Consider the following 16,775-nt stretch of genomic DNA (forward strand, 5'->3'; position numbering starts at 1 on the left):
ACACCAGCACCATGTCAGCCCCCGCCCTGCCGTTGCTCACCGCCTGCATGGCGGCCGCCGGCTGCACCACGCCGCGCTTGCCCACGCGCAGGTGGCCAGCACAGAGGTCGCTCTTGTACAGGCTCTGCACCTCCCCAGTCAGGTCGAACTCCTGGCGGTCCCCCAGGCTGGCAGCCACGGTGCTGCCCACGCCCTGGGCCTTGTTGGTGCGCCGCGCCTCGGCGTTTGCCAGCGCCTTGACAGCCCCGTGCTGCGCCGCCGCCGCCTCCCAATACACCTCCACGTCGCGGTTGCAGGAGCCCGACACGGTGGCCGCGCTGCGGGGCTGCTGCCACCAGCGCAGCTGCTCCGCGGGGGGGTCGAAGCTGGCCTTGTTGGGGCGCTGGCTGATGGGCAGCGGGCCGGGCCCTGGCGCCGCAGCCGGCGGTGCTGCGTCGGCGCCGCGCTGCTGCCGCTCCTCCAGGTGCCCAAAGGTGAAAGCGGGGGCGGCTGCCGCAGGACGGGGTGCATAGCGGCCTGCAATTATGGTGTGTGCGTGGGAAACGGGACGCAGCTGGATGGAGGGCCCAAAGCTGATGTGCGGGCGGTTGTGGTGGCGGTTGCTGCGGGGGAAGACCGAGGAGCGTGGCGGCTCACTCTGGGGGTCGTATATGCCGGCTGTGGATGGCGGGATCCAGCTCATGGCGTCCTGCGCAGCGAGGGCTGCGTGCGGAGGAGGGCAGGCCTCGAATGTCTCAGATGCCGGAAAAGTCAAACCCCCTCGTTTGCGGTCTCGGGACCCTCAAATCGATCTGGTGACTATAACCGCTCGTTGCAACGGGAGAATAGGCGCTTTCGCTGATAACCATGCCAGCCTGTCGATGCCACGCGTCACCCCCCGCGAGAGCCTCTCCAGGCCCCGATCGACCGCCGCTGTAGCCCCTTGGATGCCTGCAAACTGCCACGGTTCACCAGTGTGCCGCACTCGAACCCCGGCATGTTCTGGCCATCACCTGTGCGCCCAGGCTGGCTGCAGCCCGCCAGGCAGCTGGCCACGCTCGTGGATCCCTTCGGCGACTTACCACCCCAGGCAGCGCGCCGGGTGGTGGTCACGGGGCTGGGCCTGGTCACGCCGCTGGGCGTCGGCGTGGCGGCGGTGTGGGAGCGGCTGCTGGCGGGAGCCGTGGGCGTGCGCAAGCTGGAGGCAGAAGACCTGCCAGAGGTGACTGAGGAGCCTTGGAATGTTTTACGGCACCAGCCGACGATGGGCTGCTGAACCGGCACACCCAGACCAGCCCACGGAGACACGAATGGCGCCTGGCGCGGCACGTCAGCCTCGCACACATCCCCAGCCCTGCCTCCCCGCCCCGCCCCCTTGCAGTCGCACCGCGCCTCCCTGCCGCAGCTGCCCTGCCAGGTGGTGGCGTGTGTGCCGCAGGATGAGCTGGCGGCATGCGCGTGGGCGGCGCACGAGGATGTGCGGCGCACCGCCAAGTTTATGAGCTTTGCGCTCACCGCGGCAGCAGAGGTGCGCCCTGGCTTGTGGAATGCTGGCCAGGGAACGGTGTGGGCTGCTGCAACATCCAGCAGCGGCTAGGTCACCCAGCACAGGCCTGCCCTGCATGCCAAGCAGATGACGCCCAGGGGCGGGCACAGCTGTCGTCACGCCTGGCCATTCTGTCGGTTTGAGCTTTGCTGTCAGCCCGCAACCGACCACTCGCTTCTTGCAGGCGCTGGCGGACTCGGGCTGGCGGCCTGAGAGCAGCCAGCAGAGGCAGGCTACGGGGGTGGCCATTGGGGCGGGCATGAGCTGCACGGCAGACATGGCGGATGCTGGGGTGCTGGTGGTAAGCTGCCGCCAGCTGGCGCCTGGCCTGCCGCCCAGCCGGGGCCCACTGGCGGCCGCCCAGCATGATGGCACCACCAGGGCAATGCGCTGTCGGGGAAAGGCAGGGTGGGGGGCCCTGGGGCAACTCCAACAACACAAGCACCCTGCTCTGCCCAGCTCCTGCACGCTAGCTGCTTTCGGCTGCCACAGCGGCGGCTCCCTGCCCCGCCCGCTGCTCCGGCGGTTCATGGGTGCAGGCTGAGGGCAAGCTGCGGCGCCTGAGCCCCTTCTTCGTGCCCAAAACTCTGGTCAACATGGCAGCTGGGGCGGTCAGCATCGCCCACGGGCTGCAGGGCCCCAACCACGCGGTGGCCACCGCCTGCGCCACGGGCGCGCACGCCATCGGCGACGCCTTCAGGTGCCCCGGCGCTGCTGCGCCCTGCGCAGGCGTGTCGGCGACTCTGCGCTGCGCAAGTCGAGGCGGCGCCGTGCTCCGCTCTGTGCCCAGCACCCCATGCCACCACTGCCTGTCCCCAGCCCCTTGCCGGCCCCCAACATCTCCCCCCCGCCCGTCCCACCCCTTCCCGGCCCGCCACCCCCTGGCCGGCGCAGCATGATCCGCCGGGGCGATGCGGATGTGATGCTGGCTGGCGGCACCGAGTCGTGCGTGGATGCCATTGCGCTCGCCGGCTTTGGCCGCCTCAAGGCGCTGTCCACGCGATACAACGGCGACCCCGCCGCCGCCTCGCGGCCCTTTGATCGCCACCGGGATGGTTTTGTGATGGGGGAGGGGGCGGGGGTGGTGGTGCTGGAGGAGCTGCAGCATGCGCTGGACCGTGGGGCGGCCATCTATGGCGAGGTTGGCAGGGGGAGGGGGAGGGGTGCCTGCGCTATGCCGCAGCTTGGGGCTACCCTGGCTGCCTCCTGCCTGCCTGCCTGCCTGCCTGCCTGCCTGCCTTGCCTGCCTTGTCACATGTTCACCTGAGCCTGTATGGCCATGACACTCGGCTGCCCTAGCCCGTGCGGGGTGCAGGTGCGGGGTTACGGCCTGTCTGGGGACGCGCACCACATCACGCAGCCGCCGCCAGACGGGATCGGCGCCCAGCTGGCGATGCGTGGCGCGCTGCGGCAGGCGGGCCTGCGCCCGCGCGACATCTGCTACATCAACGCCCACGCCACCTCCACGCCGCAGGGTGAGCGAGGGCTTGGCTGGGTGTGGGGCTGCGGTGCAGCCTGGCCGGCGGCCGGGGAGCAGCCCCACCTCGGCGCCGGCTGGCTTGGTGGGCGACCGTGGCCCGCCATGCATGCATGGATCGTATGGACCGGCTGCGCAGCTGTGGGGGGGCCGTGTTTCGAGGGAACCCATTGCTTGCGCCGCCCTCCGGCGGCGGCCTCTGCAGGCGACGACATCGAGCAGCGCGCCATCGCGGCTGTGTTTGGGGAGGCAGCCACCTCGGCCTCGCCGCCCGGCGGCGGCCCTCCCCTGGCGGTGTCCTCCACCAAGGGCGCCACGGGGCACCTGCTGGGCGCGGCGGGGGCTGTGGAGGCCATTTTCAGCCTGCTGGCGCTGCGGCACGGCGTGGCGCCGGCCACCGCCAACCTGGCAGACCCCGACCCGCCGCTGCTGGCCAACCTGGTGGCGGGGCAGCCCTGCGCCCTGGCCCCTGGGCCCAGGGCGGTGCTGTCCAACAGCTTTGGTTTCGGCGGGACGAATGCGGCGCTGGTGTTTTGCACGGCTCCGGGGCGGGAGGGGTAGACGGCGGCGTGGGGCGCCGCCAAGGCTGGGGCTGGGGCTTGTTCATGAGCTGCCGGTGTAATACCCACCAATGTTGGCATCGCCAGGGCTAATCCACGCGGGGGAGGGGGCGTGGGGGTGGAGTTCCGCAAGATTGCATCATGGGGTCCAGCTAGGCCCTCGGGCGCAAAAGCCTGGCGGCCAGCCCGCGGCATTCACTCTTTCGATCCTTTCTCCGGCTCAATCACCTCGGGTGATCGGTACGCTTTCGAAACAGCCAGCAGCAGGGTATGGTAACTATGCAGGAGGGATTTCAGTGGAGCATGGGCCTGAAGGCCCCTGAGGAGCCGCCAGCCTTCTACCTCCCTCCCTCGGTGCCTCTGCACAATCCAGTGGACAGTGGAGGGGACAGCGAGAGCGACACCGCGCTCCTGCCCAAGAGGACGGTGAGAGGCGGGATTGGCTGTGCCTGCGGCCCCTGCAGCCTTGCCTGTCGGCTGCCCTATTTGTGCCTGTGCTTTTGTGGATTGTTGCGGCCGGCCGCAGCCCCGCAGCCCGCACCTGCAGGCCAATCTCATGACGGCAAACGGCTCTCTTTCACAAACCGGTTGCCTTGTTTGCCCGTAATTCTGAAAATGCAGGTTGTGAGGATCGTGGGGAACGCAAGAACCAAGCAGAGCCTCCTGGGCCAGACGGCCATTGTGAAGCGGGCCGTGGGACTTGGCGGCTGGCACTGGCTGACGGTGAGGGGTCCAGGGGCGATCAGGGACTGTTGGGCGATTGGGGCAGGGGTGGCGGCGCCGGCTCGCGAGCCACCCCAATGCCGTGACCCCCGCGCGCCCCCCGATTGCTGGCCTCCCTGGCCGGCCCTGCTGGGGGCGCCTGGCACCTCCCCGGGCGCCCCAAATTGGATTGGCGCCGCCGCTGTAGCGTTCGGGGGCCTCCGCCATGGGCCCGAGACATGGCAACGTGACTTCCTACCTCCTGACCGCGCCCCCGCAGGTGCTACCCACCGGAGAGGAGGTCAAGCTGCAGCGCAACGCCCTGGAGGTGTTGGAGCGGCCAAGCGGCAATGAGCAGGCAAGTTGGCGCGCCGCCGGCGCCAGGAGCCATATCCGGCACCGCCGCCGTCTGCGCGCGCGACCCACCCGCCGCGCCGCGCGCCCGCCCCGCCCGTCGCAGGATATGTCGGAGGAGGAGGAGGAGGAGCAGCGGCGGCAGCAGCAGCAGCAGCAGATGGCGGCGGCTCGGGGATATCCGTACGAACCAGCGGAGCCGCACGCCGAAGGCAAGGCATCCATATCCATTGGCCGCCGCCGCCCGCCGGGATGTCACACATCTGGCCACACATCCCCGCCGCGCCCGCCGCTCTTTCCCCCTCTGCCGCCCCCCAGCGCTCCGCAGGCTCGAATCCGCCGCCTGACGCGCCCCCGCTGCGCTGCCCCTGCCTGCAGACCGGCCGCGGCCGCCGCGCCGGCCGTCGTCGGTGCCGCCGCAGCCGCGGTACGAGGACTACGGCGGGCGCACGCGGCTGCACAGCTCACGCGGCGCGGGGCAGCCCCGCATCAACCTCAGCAAGCTGCAGACGGCGGCATTGAAGCGGTACGGAGCGGTGTACCATCTGGTGAGCTGGCCGGGCCGTACCGCCGCCGCCGCTGCCACGCGTGCCGCCGCTCCTGCGCGCCGCTCCCGCCGCTCCACTGCCCCTGCCGCTTGCTGTTTGCTGCCTTAAAGCGAGCAGCTGGTGCGGTAGCTCTTGCTGCTGGTGTTTGTTGGCCATCTCGGGCCGGCGGCGCCGGCCAGCAACCGTGGCGCCATGTGCTGCGGCTGCCTGGTTTGCAGCACCTTCACCCGCGCCCCATCTCGCATCCAGCCTATCACCACTCACCATGCCCGCCCCATGCCCCGCGCCCACCCTCTTGTGTGCAGCCCGCGGCGGAGGAGCAGCAGGCGACGCGCGACCAGCTTTTGGATGCGGTGTCTGAGCACTTTGCGGCGCAGCAGGTGGACGAGTCGGAGGTCATCGCCTGTTTCCTGTCCGCCGTCAAGCGGCACCGCATGGGCCTGCCGCGGTGAGCCAGCCCCGCCCTCCCGGCTCGCCCGTCGCACGTCGGCGGCTGGGCGCGCGGGGAGGCACGCCCGCTGGCTGCCTGGGCACGCCACAAACGAAACCCCTCTGCCATCAACCTCAACTTCGATTTTCTTGGGCGTGGGGCGCTGGCGAAGCGCCCCGCGGAACGGATCCGCTTCCATATGTGCCGCGCGGGCCTGGGCCCCGCCCTTTTGTGCCCGTGTGCGCCCCGTGCCGTGCTCGTCACCCAAACTGGCTTTTTCCAATTGGTCTCTCTCTCTCTCTCTTCCTGCCCACCATCCCCACGGAGCAGCGGACGCCGCGGTGCTGCCCACTTTTTTGTGCCCATTCGCGCCACCCTCCCCCCCACATGCGCCCGCCACCCGGCGGCATTCTTTGCTCCGCTCCCCGTTTTCCTCCCCCCTCGGGTTACTGCCTGGTTTTGTTTGACGCCTGACAGACAGCGCACAGCCTGACGCAGCGGCCATGACCTGCCTGCCCCTGACCGACCCCCACCCACCCATCCAAACCAACCAGTCGCCATCTGTGTGCATGCACGCCATACCGGTACAGCCAGACCTGCTTTGGTTTTGTGCCGGCGGGGCATTTCCTGCCGGCAACTCCTGTCGGGGGCTGGGGCACGCACGCTCCTACACCTCTTCGAGCCAAGACCCGTGAAGCCCCGCCTCCCGTCCCCGCCCCGTATGTTGTGTTGAATCCCTCGATCGAAATTAGCGCCCCACGCGCAGCTGCGGCACGGCGCACATGCGCCCACCGACCCGCCTGCGTTGACCTCCCCATGACTTCCCTCGCTCCTGACGCGCACGCCCCAAGCATCATCGATCATCATTCTGCTGGGCCCCGTCTGTACCACTAGTGACCCCGCCTTAGCTTCCTCCAGCAGCCAGCGCCCCTTGTCCACGCCGGCTCTGGCCAGTTTTGGGCCGCCATTCCAGCGCCACCTCTCCCCCCCCCAAATGACGTACTGCCTCCCCAGCCAATGCCATCTCTCCCTTGCCCCAAGCATTCCCTAAGTATACCGCACCTCCCCGTGCCGGGCCCCATCTCTGGCCTCCTGCTCTCCTAATGCAACGACCCAGGGGGTTTCTGCTGAAACACAGTGGGGGCCATTCTGTAATACAACCAGTGCGGCGCAGGCTCCTGGCCCACCAGAGAAGCCAGTTTGGGGGCAGGCAATGCCTTCACAGCAGCGAGAGATCGACTTGAAAGGATCAAATGCAAGAGAGTGTTACTCTGTTGAACAGCAAGTCATGGGTATCCCGCCGGTGGCAGCAGAAGCAGCGGCGGTCAGGCCGAGTCCACAAACAGCTCCGCGGGCGGCAGCGCCCCGTACTGCTTGCCGTCCCGCTCGCTGACGACGCACATGGCTGGCAGCGCCTGCTGCCCCGCCGCCAGCGCCAGCATGCGCAGCTGCACCTCGACCGCCTGCCGCGGCGCCAGCTCATCCACCAGCACCGACTGCGCGCCATCCAGGCACACGGCTGCCGCTGCCGCCGCCGCCGCCGCCGCCACGGCGCCTCCCTGCAGGGAGCCATCGCGGCTGGGGCTGCCGCTGCTGCTGGCTCTCAGGCTGGAGCTGCGGGAGGGGCTGCCGGCTGGGGAGGGGGCGTCTGCTGCCGCAATCTTGAGGGGCCCCACAGGCCGGTCCACGTGGCTCTGCACCCGCAAGGTGGCGGTGAAGGGGGCGCCCACAGCCACCCGCCCAGGCAGGCGGGCCAGCGCCAGGCTGACCTCACGCTGCGCCTGCACCACAGGGCGGGTGGGCAGCAGGGGCGCAGGGCAGGCGGGTTGGGCATGGGTGGGGACAGGCTGCACCAGGCTGGGCGGCGACGGCCTTGCCTGGCTGAGGCACCAAACAACAACGGCACAGGGCAGGGCAGCGAGCTTCCCGGCAGGGACAGCAGGCAGGCGCAGCGGCGGCGAGCGGCGGGAGCGACTCGTGCGCCCGAGCGGGGCCGCTTGCTGCCCTCTCACCGGCTGCGGCAGGCTGATCTGCTGCGTCTGCAGGCGAGCCATCTCCCCCATGGGGCCCCTCCAGCGGATCTCCATCTTTCCAAGCGCCCCAGAGGCTTCGGCCGCCGCCGCAGCCGCCGCAGCCGCCGCCGCTGCCGCCCTGCTGGGGCTGGTGCCGGGGCTGGCGCCGGGCATGGCGCCGCCGGGGCTGCCGGCAGCGGCCGCCGGCAGCCGCGTGAGGTGGAACAGGAAGGCTGAGGCGCCGCCTTCTGGAATGAGCGGCAGGGATTGGATGTAAGAGCTGCAGGGAGTGGGTGGCAGAGAGGGGCACAGCAGCACAGAGGCGCATGCGGCTCAGTGAGTAGCCAGTCAGCGGCTTTGCAGAGGGCAGGGCACCCTGAGGTGACAGCCCCAGCACTGCTGGCCCGCACAGCTGCTGCCTGGCAGCTGCCTGGCGCCCATGCCGCTTCCAGCCGGCGCACCTGAGCGGCCCCGCAGGCTCATCTCCCGCGCGCCCCGCCGCCGGCGGCGGCGGCGGCGAGCTGGCGCCGCCGCCGCCGACGCGTTGGGCGGCGAATGGCGGGGCGGGGAAGAAAGAAATGGCATCCAGCAGCATAGGCGCCTTGGTGGCATTCTCCAGGGTCGCCTCCAGCAGCACCGCCTCCCCCACCTGCCGCTGCTGCGGGCGCGCAAGGGCACGGCGGGCGGGCAGGCACGGGCACAGCGCTGTCCAGGTGAGCAGCCAAGCCAGGATTGAAGGGAGGCAGAGCGGGGGCAGCTGCGCTTGACCGCTGACGCCGCATGCCAGCTCCAGCCCCTTGCCTCCCACGCCACCACCAGCACCTCCCACACGCACAGGCACAGGCACAGGCGCCACACAGCCCGGCCACCCACCTTTGTGCGCACCACCAGCGGGTTGAGGGAGGAGAAGGTGAAGGCCTGGGCCTGCAGCCGCCGCTCGCCCTCGCCACAGGTGAAGCTGGCGGAACAGGTCAGCGTGTGCACGCCCTGCGGCGCTCGGGCGGGCACGCAGGTCGGCAGGCACGCAGGCAGGTAAGCATGGCAGGCAGGTATGCATGCCAGGCAGACAGGCAGGCCGGTCACTCTTGCCACTCTCCACGCTCCACACTCTGTGCTGGCCGCCACCCGCCGCCAGATCTCCACCCCACCGCCGCCGCCAGGCTGCCTCCGCAACCCAGCGGCCCCACAGCGGCCCCTCGCCCACCAGGTCCTTGATGTCATGCTTGACCAACAAGTCGTGGCGCTGCCCCGCGGCCAGCCTGGGCAGCGGGGAGGCGGCTGAGTCGTGCAGCAGCGCGAGGCGGGAGCGCTCGGTGGACAGCTCCGCCTGAAAGCACGGGGGCAGTGCAGGTGGGCAGGCAGGCATGGCAGGCGGGCAGGCAGGCGGTGTGCGGTGTGCGTGTGTGGCGGCAGTAGGGGTGGTGAGAGGGTGGCAGGAGCAGGTGTGTGGGGGTGCGGTGCGTGTGCGGAGCGCCGGGGGGATGACCGGTGGTGGCAGGAGGCAGGTGGCAAGGTGGTGCAGCGCGCCGCCGCACCTTGAACCCCACCAGCGTGATGGGAGCGTCGCTGTAGTTGCAGGCGGCGATGATGGCGGCAAAGGACTGCAGTGGAGGGGTGGGCGGCGGCAAAGCACAGCGAACCCGTTGGGCGGCGGCGTTGGGTGGCGGCGGCGAGCGGGAAACCCTGGGCGGGGCTGGTGGGTAGCTGGGCGGCAGGTGTGCATGCCGATGGGCAGCCAGTGAAGCATGTGGGCCAACAGGCAAGGCGGCTAGCTCGCCTGGCCGAGGTAGACGGAACCAAAGGCCTGCGGCAGAGCAAGCAGGCCGCCGCCGGTGGCGCCACCGCTCGTTGGGCGGGCAGCGTCCGCCTGCACCCTGCCGGCAAAGCCGCCGGCCGCCAGCGCGGGCATGGCGGAGCGCTGTGCCGCCAGGGAGTCGGGCACCATGTCCTGGGCGAGCTGGAAGCGGGTTGGCTGATCGAGGCTGAACTCCGCTGGCCCGAGCCTTGACAGGCTGAACACAAGAACATCCTGTTGCGCCATGGCTGTGATGTAGAATGAAATGAGCTCCTGGGCAAACACGAGCTCGGTCACATGGCACTGCCATGATGGCAGCTAAGGGCTGGCGGAGCAGGCGCAACGGCGCCGCTTTTAGCGCACAGGTGAACGGCAGAAATCCTTGTGCTTGCAGTTACAGCGATGTACATCTTTCATTGTATGGCGACCGGCTCGAACATGCCGTCATAAGTATGCATTCGTTCATCTCATCTTGAGCAGCTGGGCGGAGCAGGGAGAAGGGCCAGGCCGCCGTGCGGCGGGAACACATAACCAACAGCATGGATGGAAATCAAGCCCTGAACAACTGGTGTAGAGAGAAGCTCTCACTGAAAAAAAATGACGCGCTCAGGCTGCACGCCGCCCTGGGGGCGGGGAGCGCCGCTGCCGGCGCTCAGCGCTGGCGGCCGTCGCCGGCCCGCGCCGCCGCGCGGGCGCGGTCCGCCGCCACCTCCACCGCCAGCAGCTCGGGCAGCTCCGGCTCCTGCCGCTCGCGCTCCTCCTCGTACCGCTGGAACCAGCGCGCAATCTGCTGGAACACGGGGGCCAGCAGGCCGCCCACCTTGCCGCCAGCGCCGGTCGTGGCAAAGTTGGTGGGCTTGACCACCTGCACCCGCTCGTGCATGTTGAAGGAGCGCAGCTCGGCCGCGCGCTCCAGGAACCCGAGGTCCTCCTCCATCTCAGCCCACACCTGCAACAGGCAGAGGTGGCGAGGGGAGGGAGCAAGGGTGGAGCAGGGCGGGGCGGGAGGGAGGCGGGGCCTGGGGAGGGAGCAGCCAGGGCACTCGGCAAAGCCTCGGCGCGGCGCTGCCCGTGCCAGCCTGGGCGCAGCAAACAAGCGGCCTTGAAGGCGCAGGCGCGCGGCGGCCGCGCGGCTGCGGCCAGCGGCAGCGGCCCCCCCGGCCCTCGGCTCACCAGCCACGACGGCTCGCTGCGCGGGTCGGCCTTGACGGCGCACTTGAGCAGCTCGCGCGCCAGCTGCGTGTTGCCCGCGTCCCGCTCCAGCATGGCCCAGGCCTGGAAGACGAGGGAGACGGAGGGGTCGCGCGGCGGCGCCGCCCAGATGCCCTGCTGGAACAGCTCGCGCGCTGCGGGGCAGGGAGGAGGGAGGGAGGGGAGAGGGGAGGTGGGCGGCGCGCAGTGAGGGCACGGCAAGGGGCATGCGGGCAAGCAGGGAGCGTGAGGCTGTGCACCGGTGGGCCCGCGGCGCATGCACAGCGCTGCCCACCAAGCAGCACAGCGTGGCGCCGGCGCAGGATGCCCCGCCCACCTGTGTCGTAGTTGTGCTGGCGGTACTCCAGGCACCCCCAGGCCTGCCACACGTACAGGTGCTTTGGGTCCACGCGGCTGGCGCGCTTGAACAGCCGCCGCGCCTCCTCCGCCTCCCCCTGCTCCTCCTCCATCCGCGCCCAGGCCTGCAGGATGGCGGCGTCCCTCGGGTTGAGCTCCGACCCGCGCTTGAACAGCCGCCGAGCCTCCTCCACGTTGCCCTCCTCCTTCTCCCACAGCGCCCACGACAGGTGGGTGTAGCGCGACCGAGGGCTGCGGATGAAGGGCAGGGTACGGCGGCTCAGGTCGGCGGCAGCGTCAAGAGCAGCGGGAGGGGCGCGCCTGCCCTGCCCAGCCTCCCAAGCTGCCCGCCGGGCATGCCGCGCGCTGCCGAGCGTGCTGGGCCACCCGCCAGGCCAGGCCAGGCCAGGCCAGTTCACGGCACAGGCCTCGGAATCACCTGACTTCCAGCCCGCGCTTGAGCAGCGCGCGCACCAGGTCCCTGTCCCCCTGCTTCTGCTCCATCAGCGCCCACGCCTGCCACAGCGCGTGGCTGGCACGCCCCTGCGCCACACGGCACGCGGCGGCGCGGGTCGGGGCAGGCGGCGGCGGCGACCCAGCTCAGCCCCCGCTCCCAGTCACACATCGTCCGCGGCCGCCACCGGCGGGGCGCCGGCAGCAGCAGCCAGTGCGCACCTTGACGGTGCGGGTGCCCTCCCGGAACCACTTGCGCGCCTCCTCCACACAGTCCATCTCAGCGGCCAGGACCGCCAGGCTCTGATACAGGTATGGGTTGGGGTTGGCCCGCAGCGACTGGATGCCCTTGAGCCACAGGTCGCGCGCCCTGCGGCAGCACCAGCACCAGCGCAGCTCCGTGTGCGGCTACGCAGGCACAGCAAGGAGCACTGCATCGGCGGAGGCAGCGGCACTGGCATGCGCAGCACCCCGCCTGCCCAGCCGCCAGCCGGAAACCCACCTAAATCCACCCACACAACCCCGCCAGTCCCAACCATCCCGCCCCGGAGCCCCAAGCCCAGCCGGCAGCGTGCGCACCTCAGGTAGTTGCCCTGATCCTTCTCCAGCAGGCCCCAGCCGTGCCAGGCGGCGGCGTGCTGCGGGTTGGCCACAATGGCGGCGTCATACAGCTTGCGCGCCAGCCCCACATTGTTCAGCTTGGCTGCCAGGTAGGCCCAGGCGGCCCACAGGTGAGCGTTGGTACCGCCTGCATAACACAGTGGGGGCGGCGGGTGGCAGGGCGCCTGGTCGGAACAGGCTGGCGGATTGTGGCGCCATGTGTGAAGACGGCTGGGATGCAGGATGCTTGCAGCTTATGGCCTTCTGCTTCGTCTGCTGCGCTGTGTGCTGCTCTGATGCACACACCCGTGGCGGTGCAGCCCTCCTCGTACAGCGCCAGCGCCTCGTCGTACCGCCTCTGCTGCACGTACAGCTTGCCCAGGCTGACGTACGAGCGGCCGTCCTCGGGGAACAGCTCCTTGCACCTGGCAGGAGCAGTGGCAGCAGTGGCAGCAGGGAGGAGCATGGTGAAGCACGGTGACGGGTAGGCTGGGGCTGGTGGGGAGAGCAGGCTGTGCCCTCGTTCGGCTGCCCTGATGCTGGGCCAGCCCCCTTCCGTGGCGCTGTTTGCCAGCAGGTCCAGGTTGGATCCCCACGCGTGCCACCACCCACGCCCCGGCTGCCTGCTGCGGTCCCACACGGGGGCCCACCTCTTGAGCGCCTCCTCCACCTCCCGCAGCACGCGGCTGCGGTCGTGCTTGCTCTTGGAGCTGTTGGCCACCAGGCGCTTCTGGCGGGCGCGGTACTGCAGCAGGCGGAGAGCGAGGCAAACAGGGATGCGCATGAGCACACATGCGGCAGCTGCATGGGGGGTGGCGCCTCCTTGCGTGGCTCCCGGTGGCACCAGGCAGGCGGCCGCCATGGATTTTTCCATTCCGGGTGTCCCAGTGGGTCATGAGGCAGCAAGAGGTAGGGCTGCCAGGCAGCAGGCTCACCAGCGCAAGATCCAGGTTGATTTTCAGCGGCCGCTGCCGCTGCCGCAGCATGCCGTCATCGTCACGCTGCTGGCTGGCCGCCGCTGCCTGCGGCACGCCCTGCTGCGCCTGCTGCTGCTCCGCCTCCGCCTCTGACGTGGTCGTGCTGCTGCTGTAGCTGAGGGCGGCGGTGAAGGCACCAGTCGCCACAAGCGCTGCGCGGCCAGCGGCCGCTGCAGCCGTCGGCGGGGGCGGCTGGTGGGCCTGTTGCTGCGGTTGCGGGGGCTGCTGATGCCGCTGGCCGCCATACATGGCCGCCGCTGCCACGCTGCGGCGGCAGCGGGCCCACCGCAGGTCTTGCAAGCCTCTTCCCGAGCAGCATGGCTGGCAGTGCTCCACTGGAAGCGTGGCTGGCCTCATGCTGGCTGGTACTTCAGTGTCAAGGTGCTGTACGCGTTGGGAGCGGGCCGGGGAGCGGTGGTAGCCTCAAGACCGCGCCTTTCTGTCAGACCCCCAGAGAACTGCGCCTGTGGAGCCCCAGCGGTTGTCCAGTATAGTGAGGGGCGCCGTGGGTCAAAATACAGCAATTGCAAGGCGCCTGGCTGGGAGCAAGCGGCGATCTTCCCTGCTGCGGCCCTGCTGTGGCCGCAGCAGGATGTGGCGGGAAGGCTGCGGTGCTGCCGGAGGGCTGGCGTGCATACGGCGATCATCAGCACCTCCAATATGGCGTCGGCAGTGTCAATGCGCTGCAGCACGGTGCAGACCCCCAAGGCCTGCACCTCCGCGCTCTCCCAGCAGCAGATTGCTCCGTTTGCGGGCCTGCGCCGGATAAATGTGCTGTACAAGGAGTCTGCCGCCTGCCCAGCCCAGCAGGTGAGCAGGCAGGGCGCCAATTGCCAGGCTGAACAAGACTACCACTGCAAGCGGTCTGCACAGCCCGCTCCAGGCTCGCACATGCCTCGTAAGCACCCCGGCAGGCCTCACAAATGCATGGGGACCGCCCGCTGCAGCTGCGCGCCAGTGCCGCCCGCCGCGGCGCTGCCGCCCGTGGCGCTGCCCGCTGCTCCACCGTCATGTCAGCGGCCGTGGCCCCCAAGAAGATTCTCATGCTGGGTGAGTGGTCCTGTGGGGCAGGTGGCCGGGGCAGCACCCAGATGCAGCCAGCAGGGCGCCTGCAGAGGGCGTTTTCGCTCCTCTCAGCCTTGTCGCACCAATGGAGCAACTCACCTGCACCCCTAACTATCTTCTCCTGGCTCCGCAGGTGGCACCCGCTTCATTGGCCTGTACCTCGCCCGCCAGCTGATCGAGGCAGGTCACGAGGTGACGCTGCTGACGCGCGGCAAGAAGCCGGTGACGTACCGCATCCCCGATGATACGGGTGCGGGACCGTACCGCCGCACCAGTCGCTTGCTCTTGCTCCTGGAATCGACACCTCAGCGTTGCAGGCCTCATGGGCATGGTGCAGAGTGGACCTCTGGCTGGCATGCATCCTGCATGCGGCCCTGCCGCTCCGTCTTGCCTCTGCCACCTCACTGCGGCGCCTCGGAAGTGGTGACCCCTGGCCTCCTCCCGCTCCCTGCCCCGCCGCCTGCAGACGAGTCGTTTGCCAAGTTTGAGCAGTCTGTGAAGCACATTGCGTGCGACCGCACTGATGCCGAGGCCATGAAGACGCACCTGCAGAACAAGGGGTTCGAGGGTGAGACGCGGGCTGGCCTGCTCTTGCTGCTCTTGCCGGGGGACAGCAGGGCTGGCAGCAGCGTTTACTGGGCTGGCCTGGGAGTAGCAGCAAGCGGCCGTCAGCAGCAAGCTCCCCACCCCACCCGGAGCGCGTTTGCACCCGCCAACCGCCCCCGCCTGCAGTGGTGTACGACATCAACGGTCGCGAGGCCGACGAGTGCGCTCTGGTGCTGGACGCGGTGGGCCCCATTCAGCAGTACATCTTCTGCTCCTCGGCGGGCGTGTACAAGAAGAGCGACCAGATGCCGCACCGCGAGGAGGACGAGGTGGACTTCAAGTCCAGGCACAAGGTGGGGGGAGGGCGGCTGCAGGGTGAGATGAGGGCGGGCGCCGCCGCGGGGCTGCGCCACGTCGGTCCGGCGCGCAGGTCGGCCCTCGCTAGGCCTCCGCCTGCAGACCCGGCTGCCCATGCTTACACTAGCTTGTATGTTGCTGCGCGCCGCCCCCGCAGGGCAAGCTGTTCACTGAGGAGCTGCTGGAGCAGCGGGGCATCAACTGGACCAGCGTGCGTCCCGTGTACATCTACGGTGCGTGCTGGCTGCAAAGCTGCCGCTAAAATAATCGCCCGAGCCCTGCAACTTCACAATTAATTAACGTGTTTTTCGATGGTTTGACCCCAAAAACCGTCTGCCCAGGCCCATTGAATTACAATCCGGTTGAGGAGTTCTTTTTTCACCGAATCAAGGCCGGCCGCCCCATCTGCGTGCCCGGCTCCGGCATGCAGGTGTGTGTGCGTGCGCGCGCGTGTGCGTGCCAGGCGCGGCCCGGGCATGTGCCTGATTGGGGATTCTGCAGCCAGCACAGCACGGCTCTGCGTGCTTTCGCCTGCACGCCAGGGCCTGCATCCAACATTCATTGGATCAAACTATTCAGCTTTTTAGAATTGTACATGAACCCATTGCTTCCTTCCTGCCCGTACCACCTGCCGCGCGCCCCCGGCAGGTGACCCAGCTGGGCCACGTCAAGGACCTGGCCACCGCCTTTGTCAAGATCCTGGGCAACCCCAAGGCGGCGCGGCAGGTGTACAACGTGGCGGGCGAGCGGTACGTCACCTTTGATGGCCTGGCCAAGGCGTGCGCCGCCGCCATGGGCGCGCCCGAGCCCGAGCTGGTGCACTTCAACCCCAAGGACTTCGACTTTGGTGGGTGGTGGACTCGCCTGACCGCGCGTGCTGCGGGAGCGTGCTGGAGTGCTGGGCCGGGGGGTGGCACCTTCCCGCCGGGGGTGGTGCCGCGGCGGCCGGCTGGGGTGGGAGGAGTGCTGCCTGGGCCCGCCCCGCGCCCTTCTTTGCTTGAGCTCATGCCGCGCTCTCCCCGCGCCGTCCCGCGCGCAGGCAAGGCCAAGGCTTTCCCGATGCGCGACCAGCACTTCTTCGCCTCTGTGGACAAGGTGGGTGAGGGGAGGCAGGGGGCGTGTCCTGCCTGCTTGATTTCGCCACAACAGTGCCCTGGCCGCTGCCGCTGCCAACCGCCGCCTGCTCTCGTCTCCATCAACCCGCCCCGTCCCTGCTCCCCGCCTCCCCTACCCCTCTCCCGCAGGCGATGGCGGACCTGGACTGGGTCCCCGAGTTTGGCCTGCTGGACGGCCTGCGGGACAGCTACGAGAAGGACTTTGGGCGGGGCACGTTCCGCAAGGAGCCCGACTACACCGCAGACGACATGGTGAGAGAGCGTGTGTGTGTGTGTGTGTGTGTGTTGTGTGCGCGCGCGCGTGGTGTTGTGTGTGTGGAGGGAGGGGGTGGGGTCTGCATGCGCGTGGAGTGGTGTGGCGGCATGCGTGTGTGTGGGGTGGGACCGACTGCAGCGGGGGGTGTGGTGTGGAGGGTGTCGGGGAGGGGCGCGCGTGCTGACCCCTCACCCACTCCCCTGGTTGGCCCCTCCCGCCGCAGGTGCTGGAGCGGGTGAAGGGCAAGGTGTCCGCCATGGCGTGAGCAGCTTGCCCCAGCCCTGCCTGCCAGCAGCACAGCCCGCGGCAGCAGCGGCGCTGCACCCCGCCACGATGCAGCACGAATGACAGTTTTTCGCCCGGCGGCCGACCCCAGTTCCCCCAGCTCCTGCACACCCAACCTCATTGTCTGCGCATTGCTCCCCTCTGTTTCCCTGCCCCGCCACTTTCATCAA

At 69.5% G+C, this 16,775-nt stretch overlaps 5 protein-coding genes across 5 annotated transcripts; 3 read left to right on the top strand and 2 right to left on the bottom strand.

Annotated features, from left to right (window-relative positions):
- Positions 1–1,536: 1,536 nt before the first annotated feature.
- Positions 1,537–3,638, top strand: CHLNCDRAFT_59740 (hypothetical protein). Its single transcript, XM_005845279.1, has 6 exons — positions 1,537–1,625; positions 1,710–1,826; positions 2,065–2,225; positions 2,420–2,666; positions 2,841–3,000; positions 3,208–3,638. The coding sequence occupies exons 2-6, from the start codon at positions 1,785–1,787 to the stop codon at positions 3,561–3,563; spliced, it is 966 nt and encodes a 321-aa protein (XP_005845341.1). The 5' UTR covers positions 1,537–1,625; positions 1,710–1,784; the 3' UTR covers positions 3,564–3,638.
- Positions 3,639–3,841: 203 nt separating this feature from the next.
- CHLNCDRAFT_137141 (hypothetical protein) lies at positions 3,842–5,618 on the top strand (the record flags this gene model as incomplete). The annotated part of the gene is made up of 6 exons (XM_005845280.1): positions 3,842–3,988; positions 4,184–4,285; positions 4,545–4,592; positions 4,725–4,872; positions 4,997–5,166; positions 5,472–5,618. 6 exons carry the CDS (start codon positions 3,842–3,844, stop codon positions 5,616–5,618), a joined length of 762 nt encoding a protein of 253 aa, XP_005845342.1.
- A 1,303-nt stretch (positions 5,619–6,921) lies between these two features.
- Positions 6,922–9,649, bottom strand: CHLNCDRAFT_137142 (hypothetical protein; the record flags this gene model as incomplete). Its single annotated transcript, XM_005845414.1, has 7 exons — positions 6,922–7,377; positions 7,609–7,888; positions 8,070–8,266; positions 8,482–8,595; positions 8,813–8,935; positions 9,144–9,209; positions 9,482–9,649. The coding sequence occupies 7 exons, from the start codon at positions 9,647–9,649 to the stop codon at positions 6,922–6,924; spliced, it is 1,404 nt and encodes a 467-aa protein (XP_005845476.1).
- Positions 9,650–10,055: 406 nt separating this feature from the next.
- Positions 10,056–12,788, bottom strand: CHLNCDRAFT_25984 (hypothetical protein; the record flags this gene model as incomplete). The annotated part of the gene is made up of 8 exons (XM_005845415.1): positions 10,056–10,352; positions 10,577–10,749; positions 10,932–11,203; positions 11,391–11,494; positions 11,627–11,774; positions 11,984–12,152; positions 12,311–12,429; positions 12,655–12,788. The coding sequence occupies 8 exons, from the start codon at positions 12,786–12,788 to the stop codon at positions 10,056–10,058; spliced, it is 1,416 nt and encodes a 471-aa protein (XP_005845477.1).
- An 828-nt stretch (positions 12,789–13,616) lies between these two features.
- Positions 13,617–16,775, top strand: CHLNCDRAFT_36589 (hypothetical protein). The gene is made up of 11 exons (XM_005845281.1): positions 13,617–13,791; positions 13,929–14,031; positions 14,180–14,296; positions 14,513–14,614; positions 14,779–14,945; positions 15,107–15,182; positions 15,291–15,379; positions 15,598–15,796; positions 15,989–16,044; positions 16,194–16,316; positions 16,544–16,775. The coding sequence occupies exons 1-11, from the start codon at positions 13,642–13,644 to the stop codon at positions 16,583–16,585; spliced, it is 1,224 nt and encodes a 407-aa protein (XP_005845343.1). The 5' UTR covers positions 13,617–13,641; the 3' UTR covers positions 16,586–16,775.

The sequence above is a fragment of the Chlorella variabilis genome (assembly GCF_000147415.1).
Source record: "Chlorella variabilis unplaced genomic scaffold CHLNCscaffold_18, whole genome shotgun sequence".
NCBI lineage: Eukaryota > Viridiplantae > Chlorophyta > Trebouxiophyceae > Chlorellales > Chlorellaceae > Chlorella > Chlorella variabilis.

Coding starts and splice junctions, on each gene's coding strand:
- CHLNCDRAFT_59740 (XM_005845279.1), top strand. CDS start 1,785: ATGAGCTGCACGGCAGACATGGCGGATGCTGGGGTGCTGGTG. Junction 2,667..2,840: donor GGGCGGCCATCTATGGCGAG/GTTGGCAGGGGG, acceptor TGCGGGGTGCAG/GTGCGGGGTTACGGCCTGTC. Junction 3,001..3,207: donor CGCCACCTCCACGCCGCAGG/GTGAGCGAGGGC, acceptor CGGCCTCTGCAG/GCGACGACATCGAGCAGCGC.
- CHLNCDRAFT_36589 (XM_005845281.1), top strand. CDS start 13,642: ATGGCGTCGGCAGTGTCAATGCGCTGCAGCACGGTGCAGACCCCCAAG. Junction 14,032..14,179: donor CAAGAAGATTCTCATGCTGG/GTGAGTGGTCCT, acceptor CTGGCTCCGCAG/GTGGCACCCGCTTCATTGGC. Junction 15,183..15,290: donor GCGTCCCGTGTACATCTACG/GTGCGTGCTGGC, acceptor CCGTCTGCCCAG/GCCCATTGAATTACAATCCG.